Source organism: Acinonyx jubatus, chromosome D2, assembly GCF_027475565.1.
Source record: "Acinonyx jubatus isolate Ajub_Pintada_27869175 chromosome D2, VMU_Ajub_asm_v1.0, whole genome shotgun sequence".
NCBI classification, from domain to species: domain Eukaryota; kingdom Metazoa; phylum Chordata; class Mammalia; order Carnivora; family Felidae; genus Acinonyx; species Acinonyx jubatus.
The window spans coordinates 45,907,253-45,921,992 of NC_069393.1; the positions used below are offsets into that span (position 1 = coordinate 45,907,253).

A 14,740-nucleotide genomic window follows, 5' to 3' on the forward strand; every position below is an offset into this window, starting at 1 on the left:
TTGCTTGAGGCCACTGTGCTAGTCGGCTGCCTGATAATTAAAGGATAATTAAAGGAGGAAACCCCCACAAGTGCCTGTTTTCAATTACGTAGCTCTGTCCCCGGTGGGCAGTTTCCCAGCCTGAGGTAGCCAGCTGCCTCACTCCCTGATGGGCACAGCCCAGTGCCTGTCTGGGGCCTGCCCAGCAGAGCCTGGAGGCTAGTCTGCCACGCCTCCACGCATGGACACTCTGCTTGACCAGCCATCCTGGAGGGGCAGTGACCTCCTGTCCTTCAAGGATGCCACCCCCACCTCCCACCCTTCCCTGGCTCCCTATTGCCCGAGCAGGCCTGCTGACCTATCCATGCACGCACCACCTCAACCACCCCCCACGCCAAGCCTGCTAAATGAGTATCCCCGGCACTCCGCCCCAGAGCTGTGTCTCAGCTACCCTGACCAAGCCCTGGGACCTGGCCAGCAGCAGAGCACAGTCCCCCAAACACACAGGATGATGGGGCTGCGGCAGAGGGCAAAGCTCTGGAAAGTCTCTGCACTCACTCCCTGGCCTGACGCAAAACCGCCGAGTCGAGCTTCGCTGCCACGGCAGTTCCAAGATGCCATGGTGCAATTCTCAGTCTGATCTTGGTTTCCCCAGCTCTCTAGCTGCTTCCAAACCCCAGACCCCTTCTTTCAACAGGTTTCTCCAAGGAATCAAAATGAGTCTCTCTACTTTGCTAAGAAAACCATATTCCAGAGATTTCTGCTACTGACTTCTCAGTCTGTGCGCTGCTGAGTCTCAGCAAAGTGGCTGGCCGAGAGACTTGCTCTCCTTCATATTTTCTGGGTTACTTCCCCCCATAATCCATTGGTATGTTCTGGGCCACAGTCACAGAGATTCTAGGGCCCAGCTTGTCCACCTCACTCACATTGGAAACAGGGTTTGGCATCACCACACAGCTCTGTATTCTGGGAGGCCAGTGTTGGGGGAGGGGGGGCCTGGAGCTCATTCCCTCTACATCCAACATCCCTGCTGGCCCTTCCCCTTCCCCAGCACAGCCTGCTCAAGGAGTATGATAGCCAGTATTCCAAGAATGCTCCTGTTTTCAGAGCACATTCAAAGTACAAAGATTTCCAGACAAGTGAATAGCCATACAACTACGTTAAAGGACCTACAGCCTTCAGGGACTGCAGCTTAAAGGAACTCAGCAAACTCAACAACCCCCAAGCTATCCCACAAATGCCCCTGGAGGTTCTCTTAATATTTCCCAGAGAAAGATGTCGCATCTGTCACAACAACGCCTGAACCAAAAGACCAGGACCCCCAACTCAGAGTCCTTCGACTTGTAACTATACATAATGCTCTCTAGGCAGTTAGCTCTGGGAACAGTAGCTGAGGGGCTCCAAATGCCCCCTGGGAGGACTGATCCTGCCCTGGAGCACAGAGAGCCAGGCATTTCCTTCACACTCTGGCCAGCTGTTGGCTTCAGCACAGGACAGTTTTTGCTTAGATCCTCAGCCCCTGGTCTGGAGCTACAGGTCCAGAGTGTCAGAGGAGTGGCACCTAGGTGCTGTCTAGGGTGGGGCCAGACCTCAGTGGCCCACCCAGGATACTTGCTGTCTTCAACCCAGGGCCATACGATCCCACTAGGACCACAGAGTCTAGGAAAGGAGACATGAGCACTAGTTTGAGTCTGTAGCTGACACTGAGTTTGATTTATTTCTTCTGGGTTATTTGCAAGTCGCCACAGGCCTGGAGAAGTGAGTTGGGATCTCCAGGCTGGAGGGACTGTGGCGCTTAGCTTACAATGGTCCTGGTCTCTGATAGTCCTGGGTAAGTCTAGATTCCTCCCCAGGGCTCATACCCAGTGGACTCACAGCTGTCCTTACTTGCTGGGGAAAAGGGGAGTAGGGATCCAAGGCCCCTACCAACAGGTGCCCATCCGAGAGAAAATGAATACACGGTGTCTGGATGAAAGGGCACATTGGGATCCTGTGGAGGGCAACCTAGACCCCAAAGGGGAGACCTAGCCGAATAAGCCATGTGTGAGCATGTGACTTTCCCTCCCTGAGCTTCAGTTTCTCATTTGTGACAAGAGGGATGGTCTTAGAAGCCCAGAGAGGTGCCTTCTAACACCAGTAGGCATGAAGCTTCTCCGAGTTAGGTGAGCAGTCCCCCCGTTGGCCAGCACCCCTGGGAAGCAGGGCTCAGGCCACTAGTTCTGCCAGCATTGGTTGACCAGCCACCTCCGGGGGTGCACTGAGGGAAGGGAGGCCAGGTCATAGCCCAGAAGTCCTGGCACCAAGCCAGGCCCTAGAAAATCGGGGGTATTCCTCTCTTGGGCCTATGCACTTCATTTCTGTAGCCTGGGGAAGCCTGGGAAACGAAGGTGCAGGAGACTGAAATCTTCCCTGTCCCCAGACCACTTAACAAATGTTCCACAAAACAACCAGGTGTTGGACCCCAGGGTATCTAGAAACTGACTCGTAGGCACACACTTGTTTCCCAGGTCCTGAGGCAGAGGCCGGATGTCCCAAGCCGGACCTCCAGGGAAAGCAAAGCCCACCAGGACTAGAGTCCGGGAGTTCTGACCAGCTGACTCCGAGACTTCCAGCTCAGAAAACCTTGCTTCCAGAAGTGCCACCACATGGGGTCGGGGGCTTCTAGAAGGCGAAGATGCCCCAGCCAACACCAGCTGTTATCTCACACCAAAATATCAAGCCAGACCAACTGCTCAGACCAACTGTGTGCCGCTTTGGCCTAAAGACTTGGAGATCACATTTAAAAGATGGAACTATCTAGGGCCCCCCTTGGTGGTGGTTAAGCGTCTGACTTCGGCTCAGGTCATGATCTCACAGTTCATGAGTTCAAGCCCCACGTAGGGCTCTGTCCTGACAGCCCAGAGCTTGGAGCCTGCTTTGAATTCTGTGTCTCCCTCTGCCCCGTCCCCACTTGCTCGCACGTGTGCGCTCTCTCCCTCTCTCTCAAAAACAAATATACAAAAAAAAAAAATTTTTTTTAATAAAAAAAGATGGGAATATCTTAACTAAAAACCCATATTTCTAACTTCTCCAGAAAGTTCAGTAGTTCTGGCAGTGCTGTGTCCTCGTACCCACTCGGCCACCATCAGCTGGCCTGAGTAACAGCTGACCCTCGAGCGGGAAAAGTGGGAAAAGCGGGAAAAGTGCTCCAGTCCACCCCCAGCCCCACCTGTGCCCAGCCCAAATCTGAGAGTGCCCCTTAACGTGCTCCTCAAATAACTGTGTTTCTGACAGTAGAGAAGTGTGTCTTTTCCCGTGCCTTTCTCAAAAGCGTGTAAATGACATATAGACCAAGAGGGTTATATCACTCAAGAAAAGTGAGCGAGAGCTCATTCGTATGTGGGGAAGTGAAGACAATGCCTACACACATTCACTTCACTCACCGCCTGCCTGGCTCTGGAAACATCTGAGCACGTCACCTGCCCCAACATATGACTGCAGTCAGGAAGGACTTCTCACGGGCACACACAGGCTGCCCAAGCGAGAGCCAGTACAACATACAAAGATACACCCGGTTTGGCGAGCACACTGTGACTGATGTCACCTCTGCAAGCTCTTACACTCCCCAAGTTCCACCCCGTGTGACCCCTTAGCAAGGGCAGCATCAAAGGAAAGTCTGTTTCTAATGAGGCAGGCACAGGACAGGCCCCAGGGGTCAGAGCCCAGCCAGAAAAGTTTAGGGAAGGGCCAGAGGGGAGTACATATCAGTGAGGGAAGAAGAGGAGGGGGTGACAGATTTACCTTTACCAGCCTCCCTCACCAGCCCCTGCCTCTGTCCTGGGTCTTCACTCAGAAAATACAAGCCTCTGTCTCCCTCTCACCACCACCCTGGGCCTCCCGGCTGCAGACAATGTCATGCCCTCCCTGCCCAGCAACCTGGCCCTCTCTCCCCTCCTCAAGCCACTGCAGGCCTCTCCGTGGGTCCCAGCTTGGCTAGCCAGAGAGCCCAGCCACGGGCTGCCATAGCAGAGACATGGGAATCACCTCCAACCCACGAGGCTGGAGTCGGGCAAGCAAAGAATATTTAGAAAAGAGATGGTTACTCTCAGGAGCTGAGCTGGCCCCCACTGAAGCAGAGAGGATTTGGGAGACAGACACAGGATTGCCCCTCTGCCCAGACCAGTCCCTGACATGATACCAAAGTCCCACTGATCATCTTCCAGAAGCCCCTTCCAATTGGGACTCCACCTCCATAGTGCCCTATCATCCTACTGTGTCCTGTAAATATGTTCCAAGGTCACTCTGCGAGGGGCTCTACACGGCTCCTGGAGCATCTGGGCCCTGGAGCTGAAAGAAGCATTAGAAAGGGCACAGGGCCCAGAGCTGGACGGACAGAGGTAAGCCTCATCCACTCATGCCAGCTGTCTAAGGGAGGGGATTTGCCCACTACCGGGACCACTCAGAAGTGGTTCTAGGCCTTGGGGCCCCACCTCCTACAGTAGAAAACCCAAACCCAAGAGCATGGCCTCCAGAGCCTTCAAGATTTGGTCCCTGTAGGACACCTCCACCTTATGTGTGGGGTCTCTCCCATGGGCACCCAACATACCAACCATTCTCCAGACAAGCCTCATTCTCCTCCCCTCCCCTGGCACTCTGCATGTGCTGTTCTCTAAGCCTAAAATGCCCTTCTTTCTCTTCTAGAGACTCTCCAGGGAAGCTCCTTCATGCACTCATTCAGCTTCCAGAAACCACATTTGCAATGCAGATTGCCACGCATGTGTGACCCCCCCCCCCACCGCGAGGGCAGGAGACCCCAGATCCTAATGCAGAACAAACAGGGGACACCCTAGGAAGGTCCTCTCCCACTGCCCATCACCAGGAATAAACTTACAGCTTACACCTGCACTTGTAGCTCCCAGAACCCCTATGACAGACAAACCCCAAGAGTAGCAGTAACCCGCGCTGCCTCAGACCCACGGTAGAACCCAGCCCCACTCCTGGCCAGCACAACTGCCTGGCCTCGTCACAGAAGCAGTAAGTTTGAGGCCAGGAATTTACACACAGTGGATGGGCACATTCATCCGGTGGGGCTGCCCCAGAAGTCGCCAAAAGTTCCTCTCTCTGGGCCTGACAAAACATCGCTGATGGCTTGCATCCTTCAGACAACAACAGCTATTAAGAAGAGAGCAAATCCTGGAAAATCATAAATCCTAACAGTTCAGACCTCTGCCATCAGGAGTCCCCAGGGAGGCAGGTGGGCGAGCCGCCCATAGGGAGAGGGTCCTCATAAGCTGGGGACACCTGCCCACCCAGGCCTCACCCATGAGCTGCAGGTTAACCCCCAAAACTGCTCACTGAGAAGGAGCAGCCTGTGAACATGGAGGGGTCTCTTCGGAAACAACCACCGCTCAGACATTCCCCATCAGGTGCAGGGTTACCTAAGACATTCACCCGCAATCTCAGGCCATGCAGAAATCAAACAAGACAGCACATTAGGAAACAGATGCTCTGCAGGGTGCTGGCTGTGACTGACAGGAGAAAAGGAGCTGCACCAGCCCTAGGTACAACGATGGATGGAACTGAGAAAACGGGATGACCGCACAATCTCCACACCCCCTTGGAGACAGTGGCAAGCCAGCAAAGCCCCAGCCCTGCCCTGCCAGCCAACGGAGACGAAGCTTACCTTTCAGAGAGGCAACGTGTGACAGAGCCTGGGCATACGTGGCCGTATTCAGGAGGGTCCCCGGCAAGCAAGAAGGGAAGAAGGGTCCTGTGGGACCCACAGTTCTCCCCAGGCTGCTAGAGAAAGAAACGCACACTGAGTTCCTGACCCTGTGTCCCCGCCAAGCCTCCAGGCCCCAGGGCCCCACCAGCCTCACCTCTGTTGGGCTTCCAGGACCTCTTTCTTGCTCCGGGCCTGGTCCCCGGGGGGCGGGGAGTTGATGTTTCGCACAGGTGGGGGTGTCACCTCTGCCATGGGCTCCTTGGCTCCTGGCTCTTGGTCGGAAGCTCCTCTCTCTGTTTTCCTCCATTTGGCCCTTCGGTTCTGGAACCAAACCTGAGTCCCCAGTGGAAATGCATACGCAATGGAGGCAGAAAGTAAGACAGGAGGAGAGAACCAGACCGAAACTCACATGCCTGGTTCCTGTACCCAGTGCTCACTGCTCACCTTGCAGCAGGTGTGGGGGACACAGCCTCCTCTCTCCAAAAGATCTCCCAAAGCAGTGCCCTCTGAACTGCAGTTTCAGACCCAGAGAGGGGTCAGAAGATCAGTGTAGGAGGCATGACAGGCATTTTTTTAATGACGGTTAAACCACAGAAAGAAGCCAAATGCATGGCCCACGAAAGGGTGCAAGTGTTGTCTTGTGGAAATGCTCAATGTATTCAAGGGCATCTATTTGATGTGAAATGTACTTCCTATGGTTGGGGAGGAGGGAGGTGAGGGAATCATCATCCAAGCAGTTTGTAAAACACTGCCCTGGGGTTTCCTCATCAAAAATACTCATTCACTCTTCCGGCGGCTTTTCCTAAGCACCTGAGTGTGTCTGTCCTCAAACCTGGGATTTAACCCTGAAATCATCTCTGACACATCACGACAAGCTCATGACCAGCAGCCCAGCACAGCCATGAGAAACACTGACTCTGGAGTCAGCCTTAGTTTAGTGTGAATCTGGTTTAGAATCCACCCCGACCCTATAAGGCAGGTAGATCTATCCCTGCTGTTGAGATGAGAAAATTAAGCACAGACAGGTTAATCGACTGGCCCAAGGTCATTTAGGTGGTAAGTGGCAGACACACAGCTTGAAGACCAGCGGTTTGTCTAGGGACCATGACCCAAACTCCTTGGGGGTAATAACAGTGGCCACCCCCAAGCACTGTTAGCACAGAGAGGCACGAAAAACACTGAGCACTGTGCCCAACACACAGCCATCAATCAGTCACTCAGTAAACATCAGGTAGCATTATCCCTGCCACCCTCAGGTTAGCAGGAGGCTTATGATTCACCTGCTTTAAGTGCCTTCTTAGAGACTGGTGTGGAAATCTTCAAGCTTTGCCAATCAGGACGGCATCTGCAGAAGGCCAGACTCATGGTAGCCAGGCAGATGGGGCCCAAGGTGTTCCCAGAGGTCAGTGAAATTCTGCTGCTCTTTACCCAGCAAAACCTCTTCCCTCCTCTCCTGGGGAACCATGCCTGGCTTTAAAAAAAGCTTTGGCTAGACCTCCCTCCTCCTCCCCCAGGGGGAAATCCTCTCCTCCTCCGCCTGCCTCACGCTGGCCCGGAAGAGAGCCTGGGTCCCGGGGCTAAGCCCTCTGCCAGCCCACCCCACTTCTGAATTTTCATTCTCCTCTAACTGGGTTTCTTTCGTTTTTAATCGAGTTGGCTTTTAATTGCACATATCAGCAACCATTGAATAATGATTTTATCTATATTCTAAATTTAGGGCAGTTAAATGCAAAGCAAAATGCAGACACTTTCTTGTGTCTTAATTGAATGAAGGTCACAGCTATAACAACATTTAATTGAGCTATTTTTCATTATCATATTTTAATGACTTTGCACTGACAGTTCGCCTGCTTCTGAGGAAAGAGCATGATGGAGTCGTTTATTTCCCTATTTAGTTATTGTTTGACAACATCAGCTTCGATTAAGACCCTGCTTTATAGAACATTAATCATATTTGAATGAGCAAGGGGTATAAATGTAAACACATCTCCCTTCCCGCCACCGAGGCCCACGTCCCCACACGGAGGCTCACGAAACAAATACTTCACAGCCATTGTCTGTTTGCATAATAGCCAACAACAGCCAGCACAACAAATCCCCGCTTTAATTGTTACCACCCCTATCTCACCCTTGCACCTTTCAGGGAGAAGTTATGATCTTCCACTTCTGAATGCTCAATAATTGTGTCATTTATCTCAATTTGCAGTTCAGTCTTTAGGCAGCTATTGGCAAGCTGGCATTAAATAAAGAAGGGATAGACAACATCCTGGCCAAAGGAGATTTTCATTTCCAAATAATAATCAGTTTAATTTGCCCGCATATGACCAATGATTCATGTTCAGATTTAATAATCAGGATCACATAATCTGATTATAGGGGAAATAATTTGTTTACAACCCCCAATTTACTGCTCAGAATTCCATTATCTCTCTTCAGCCATTGGTTTTTAAGAGATACTAACATGACCCAGGGGAACCAAAAGCAAACTATTATATTTCCTACAATTAGATCTTTGCATAGTCTTAACCCCAAGCCCCTACATAAAAAAGAACAGAAACAGCATGGAGGAAACCCCATAAATAAAATGAATATATAATTGTGCTCAAAGAATAGCTCTCCCGGAGAGGCGGCGCTGCGAATCTGTTCCTCCCGCGCTCGGGCACATCTGCTGGGCTCGACGGGTTTGTGCACTTAAACATAATCACCGTGTGGCTTCCAGAAAGAAATCCTGCTTAGAGACGGCCACCGTGAGCCGTGCTCAGCTCTGAGGCAGCCCTTTCGCTGCTGCCGTTTAAAGATTTTTAAATTGCACACGTTCTTCGGATCCACTTCGCTGAAAGAGTCCACGTCCAGGGGAAAAGTTGGACATGATGCAATTTCTGGAAAGCAGATCCTACCCTGTTCCCATCTGAAAACACAGTTCTCTGCAATTGACCGGCCTTACCCCAGAGCGGTCAGAGCTGCTTTGAGAATAGCATCTCAGCTCTTTTTTTTTTTTTTTTTTTTTTTTTTTTCCAAAGCAAGGAAATGGATGTGCATTGATGTAATTTAGTACCTTAGAGACGCGGACAAATTAGTGTAGAACATTATCACTAGTTAATTATGAATGACCGATTAATCAACCTAATCTAATATTCCACATTATGTTGATGTTATTAAAGTGCATCATGAAAATGACAGATAGTCTTCATTTGCTTTCTTTGGCCAAATGTGCACTCTGCAGTCATGATGTCAAAAAAAAAAAAAGTTTGCCAGTTTTAATATTAGAGAGTTAAATAATTAAAAAGAAGGTTTACCTGCACTCTGGCTTCTGTGAGGTTTATTTTCATGGCCAGCTCTTCTCTGGTGAAGACATCAGGGTAGTGTGTTTGGGCAAAAACTGCCTCAAGAGCTTCCAGCTGGTAACAGGCAAAAATATTTACCGGTGAGAGGCTGCGGCTAGGTGAGAGGAAGCAGATGCATAGTTCAAATTTGCTAGGAGCGGTGAGGAAGTGGTTTCGAGGATGAGATAGGGGAGGAGGAGGGAGAAGAGAGCTCTTTGAGAAGACGCCACAGAATTAAAATTTTAACCACGGATGACTGAGGAGCTAAGACTTACAACATCGGTGCTCCCCCAAGAAATAAGAATAAGAGGAGAAGCACAAATATTCATTTGCTTTTCCATTTACATATCTTCATAGGAATCAAAGTCTAAGAGTGGCCTTACGAATCAGAGCAACCCACACAGCTTTCCCCATAAGACAAGGAGAATAGAAACAACTAACAGAGGTCCTCACTGTGCCAGTCCCACAGAAACAAGCTAGAGGTATTTGGGTTACTTTCCCGACGGCTCCCAGTTTGCCCCAGAGGTGGCACAGACCTAAGGGAAAGAGCCCAGGTCCAGGAAACACACTATGAGGGTCCCGGTTCTAGCCCTTCCGTTTATGGACAGCAATACCTTCTACAAATCAGACAACTTTGGGGGCCCCGGTCTTCCCATCTCTCTACTTGGAATAAGAATGTCCTACCTGCATTTCCCAAAGGGTGATTTCAAGGTTCAAATGATATTGCTGATGTGGAAACGTTCCCCAAACTACCAACCTCAGGCACATGTGAGCGATCATTATTACCGATTCACTTACTGCCTGGCATCGTGAAGTCCAAATCACCTGCCCTTTCCCCAGACAGATTTCTTGACACATAGAGTGTTCAAGAATGATCCAGTTACCATAGTTGGCTTTATTTTAAAACACAAAGAAGAGCTGCTCAAACTCTGGGTTTTTTGGAGGCAGGAAGTAGCCGACTCTCAGAAAGGGAACGCCATCATTACCTGCTGAAGAGTAAATGTCGTCCGGTTCCGGCGCTGTTTTCTGCGCAGAAACCCATCATCGAAATCTCCTGGAGAGTGGTTGCCAAAGGGTGCAGTGCCTACTGGGAGCAAACTGAATCAGCCTGAGCAGAGGACCTCCCTGTTCTCACACCAACCCCGGACACACCTGCTCTATTCGGAGGCACCTCCAGGCATAGTCCCATCTGTCCCAGAGCGTCTTTCTCTGCTGCTCTCATGAAGGCCCCTTCTTTTCTACTCTCTCCTGCTCTCTCCCTCTCCCAATAACCTTTGACTTCAGGCCCAACTATGCCTATTTCATAGGGCGGATGGCAACCTTACTCCCCCCGGGATGGCCAAATCGCCTTCTTGTCAAATTCCGGACTCTGTGCCAGGAAAAATCACTGGCTTGAGGCAGAGCCTTCACCTGCCCGCTGGTTTCCAGCTGCACCTCTGTCCACTCTGTTTTTATCTCATCCCCTACCTACCTCTGACTCTTTCATAGAAGCCTCAACGGCTCCCTATTGCTTACCTGTTAGTTAACTTTCCCTTGTTTCTATAAACAACAAAGCTTAACAGCTGGGGGCGGGGGAGGAAAGAAAACACCAAGAGCTTTCACTGCACGTTTCTCCTAGAACTTCAGGACACGAGGAGGTAAGAAGTTTATAAATGAATATTAATTACCGTTGGTCACAGCTCATCAGCACCATAGTGGATCTGTTATATTGATGTCAATTAACAAGAGGTCTGCACCAATAGCTACTGTCCTGAATTCCAAGCAGGCTTAGACACGGCCACTCTCTCCCCTCTCCCCAGGCTCATAAAGGACCCACTGCTCTCCACTTCCCTGAAAAGAAAGGCATCCTGTCCACCGTCCTCCCCAGCAACCTCCCAAGCCAGAACAGAGTTTTGCCCCAAACATGCATTCACATCATTTTCCAAATATGCACCATGTGCTCAACAGTCTACAATGGCCTCTTAGAAAAACAAATGAGCAAGTTCCCATTAGCCCATGCATGCTGTACCTGCCATGGGCTCTGGTCTCAGAATCACTGCGTGTTTGGCATTAGCAGCCGGCAAGCCACACAGGCAACCTCCCTCAGAAAGACCTGAGTCCCAAAGAAGCAAGGTTCTCCGGGCTCTTTAAAATTCTATCTACTAACAGGGGTCCCTCCTACTTATTATCCTGCTCTACAGTGCCACACACATCCTTTGCCATAATACCCCATGCTTCACTGAAGCCTTCTGTTCCATCTTCTTGTCCAAACTGCACTCTTCCTGAAAACCCTAGTTACAAATACTTCTCTCCTCTCCCCTCATTGGAAACTTCAAAAGGACAGCCTCAAAGCGGTCTTATTTCCAGTATTTTGTGGGAAACCAAACTGTCTCCTTTTGAAACAAAGCACTTGATTGGTGAGGACAGAATGCAGACTCTGAGATGCTCCAATCGTTATCTGCCTCAGCCTTCTAACTTACACCTGCCGGTCCTAAATTGTTTCACAATGCGTACACATAATATCTGTAGGTGAAACATCATATGTCAAACTGGATCCTAAAAAAGACTGATGGTCCATCAAATGAATAAAAACAAACAGAAAAGAGGAAAACCTTTGAAGAAACTTTTTACTTAAAAATAAGTAGACGTGTTGATAACACTATGAAAACGTTAAACCTTGCCAATAATTAAACAAAACAGAACAATGAACTGCTATTTTCACCATTCTGGCAAACATAAGATGCATAATGTTACCCAGTACAGTTAACGGTATAATAAAATGTGTGTGTTCATTAACTATTTGTAGGAGCATTAATTGGTGCAGCCTTATTAGAGGGGTAATTTGACAATATTCATCAAAAATTTAAGGGCACATACACATATTTAATCTGTGAATAAGTGTTCCAAAATAGAAAAAGAAGAACATTCCTGGCGACATGGCAATAAGGGGGAAAAAAAAACTACTGGAAACAGTCAAAGTTCCCATCAGTACAACATATAATGGAATATTACACAGCTGTTTAAAAGAAATCAGTAGATCTGTATATATTGACATGGAATAATCCCCAAAATATAGGTTACAAAGTAAAAAAAAAAAAAAAAAAAAAAAAGCAAAGTCCCAAATGATACGGCAATATGATCTCAACACACATAAAGCATAACATATTGGGGGGGGGGTGTTTTTCATGAAGGAATCATAAGAAACCAACAATAGAGAGTATCTTTAGAAAAGAGGTGGAAGGAGGATTTCACTTTTGAATGCAGTTTTCTCTTCTATTTGAATTTCCTTAGCAGGTATATGCAGTACTTTTTAATTCAATATCAGTAGAATCCCAGAAGTGAGATTATGAGTCATGCCTTGCTTTCTCCTTTATGCCTCTCTAGATTAATAAGAAATGAAAATTAAAAAGCTGAGAGCCTGAGCGAGATGTCATATTCCAAAGGTCGGTTCTCGGCCTTTCTATCTGCCGCAGATCACCTCCTCCCCAGCAACATTAGACTAACATACAACACCACTTTCTGCAAAACTGGCTCAGAAAGACATCTTCAAAGGGATAAAAAAGGTTCTTAAAGACACGCCTCCTTTTCTCCTGGTCGTAGAATCAGCACTGAGGTGGGATGTGCCTCGGGTGAGGTGGGAAGGAAGGGTGAGCAGCATACAGCTCAGTGCACGGAAGCCATGATAAGGCCGGGCCACGACCCTCCTTAAGTGACTTCTGCAACCCACCCTGCGGACAGGGCTTCCCCTTAATTATCCAAGCAGCCCACCACCTGCTAAATACCCAAATCTTTGCCTTCCCTTCTTTAACCAGAAGAGTAGGCTGCGATATGTCAGTCTGTTCAAATCCCCCCTCCGGACCTGGGGTACAATGTCAGGGAGTGCACCTTTTAACCTCTTCATAAAGCAGATCGGCGTGGGTCCTTGGAGATTAAAGGACATGAAACATAGGCAAGTGTCTGGTCTCTCCTTCTTAGGAATGCTGACCCGAGCTAGCAGAGCTTAAACACTGATCCTTAGCCTCCTTTAGAAAATTCTACTGAATTCTTAAAAGCTTCCACGGTTAAGACAAAACAAACTTTCTGAAATCCCTGTGCATGTTGGCCAACTGAGGCTCAGCTACTGCTCTAGGTAACTGGAGAAAAGGCGGACTAGTGTCCTCGGATGTCTCTGGGTCCCTCAGTGCCTCACCACCTCTGCCCTCCCCCATGCCTCCCTCAACGTCCTGGCCTCCAACATTCTCCCACCCCACAAATAAATCATAGGAGTAGGTTGTCAAAGCCTAGCCTGGTATTGTTCCCAGTTAAAAAAGTTCTAATAGTGCATGGCTGAGACTCTTGTTCTGAGGAAGATGCCATTAAAAGGCCAGAATGTGTGGCTTTGCATTTGTCTGACGCCGGCTCTTGGGGGTCTCCCAGGCCCTGTGTGGGGGCACCAGAGAGCCAAGCTGTCCCCTTCCCACAAACCTACTTCCACCTAACAATCCAGTGCAGAGACCACACAAGGGATCCTGAGGCAAAATTTCTTCTAAGGCCTGGAGACCCTCAAAGTCTCAAACCCTGGCCACGGGGCTCCCCCTGGGAGTGGGGAGTGGTTGGCATCTGGGATCAGGAAATCCAGTGAGTCACAGGGAGGAGCCAAGCCAGGGCACTCGAGGGGTGCGGGGGTACACAGGGCCACCTAGATCCAGAGAGCCACGGTGGACCAGGACAGACGTTACAGCTTCCCGGAGCAGCACTGCCCTGTGCTCCAAGTGGGAGCAAACTACTATGGGTCGGGCTCAGGGTCCATGTCAGACGATGCGGGCCAACTCTACCTTGGCTTTTCTGGATGTTTGCAAAACACTGTGAAAGATTGATGCGGCCCCCAGGGCAGGGGAGACCCGATTAGAGGCGTGACACCAGCATCTGTGCTGGGAGGACCGGCGGGTCCCTGCTGTGCCAATAGCCCGGGGGCCGACTGGCCCAGGCGGGGAGGGAGGTGGGAGGCAGGTGGTGACAGGGCGGAAGGCTGGAGTGGGATGTAGGGAGGAGGCCAGGGGCACCCATATCCAACGCCCAGCGGCTGCGACCCTAGCGGAGCGGGAACCCAACCACCCACCTGCCACACCGCCGCTCTGGCCCTTTCTGGCCAGCACTGGCCGTTCGGAGCGACCGCAGGCGCGGCGCTTACTCACCCTCTAGCTGTGGCGGACAGTGGAAATAAAACATCGCCGACGGCCGGGTCAGCTGGACGGCGGGGCCGGGGAGAGTAACCGCTGGACAGACAAGGGGCGCGTAGCTCCGGCCTGGCTGCAAGGCAAGCATCGATAGAATCTAAGTCTCACTCTGCCCGCGCCCCGGACTGGCCCTAGTGCGCACTGGGCGTCCTCCTCCTGGAAACCACCCTTCCCCCCCACCCCCAACGCCCTAAGTCCACTGTGGGGACTGGAGGGGACGTGGCAGCCCCACCTCAAGCCCGGTCCCCTTGGGACAGCCCCTCGTTTGGGTCCACCTCCCGGACAGCCATGCCCCCATCTCGGCCCCAACACCAAACCTGGGAAATCTGGCTCCCGTCTCTCAGGGGTCCGCCCCCGCCCCCGCTCAAGCTTTGCACCCAGGCCACCGCAGCCGGGTCCAGCGAACGCGCCAGGGCATTGGAGCGAGCTGCAGCCCTGGCCAGGAAGGCAGCCGAGCCCCAAGGCCGGACGCGCGGGGCCGGGTGAGTGGGTCGGGAGCCGCGCGTACCTCGGCGGGCTGCGGGCGAGGAAGGCCGGAG

General features: G+C 50.8%; 1 protein-coding gene across 2 annotated transcripts in view; it reads right to left on the reverse strand.

The window, feature by feature from the left end:
- Positions 1–14,484, reverse strand: part of DRGX (dorsal root ganglia homeobox) — a 32,759-nt gene extending 18,275 nt beyond the window's left edge. Inside the window, exons 1-5 of one of the 2 annotated variants that reach the window (XM_027062540.2) lie at positions 14,160–14,484; positions 9,993–10,090; positions 8,980–9,081; positions 5,838–6,016; positions 5,642–5,754 (exon numbers count right to left, since the gene is read on the reverse strand). In XM_027062540.2, coding sequence (XP_026918341.2) covers positions 5,642–5,754; positions 5,838–6,016; positions 8,980–9,081; positions 9,993–10,090; positions 14,160–14,289 — 622 coding nt within the window. In that variant the 5' untranslated portion in view covers positions 14,290–14,484. Of the gene's footprint in view, positions 1–5,641; positions 5,758–5,837; positions 6,017–8,979; positions 9,082–9,992; positions 10,091–14,159 lie in introns of both variants that reach the window. The other variant, XM_027062537.2, reaches the window with a different exon arrangement.
- Between the last annotated feature and the right edge of the window lie 256 nt (positions 14,485–14,740).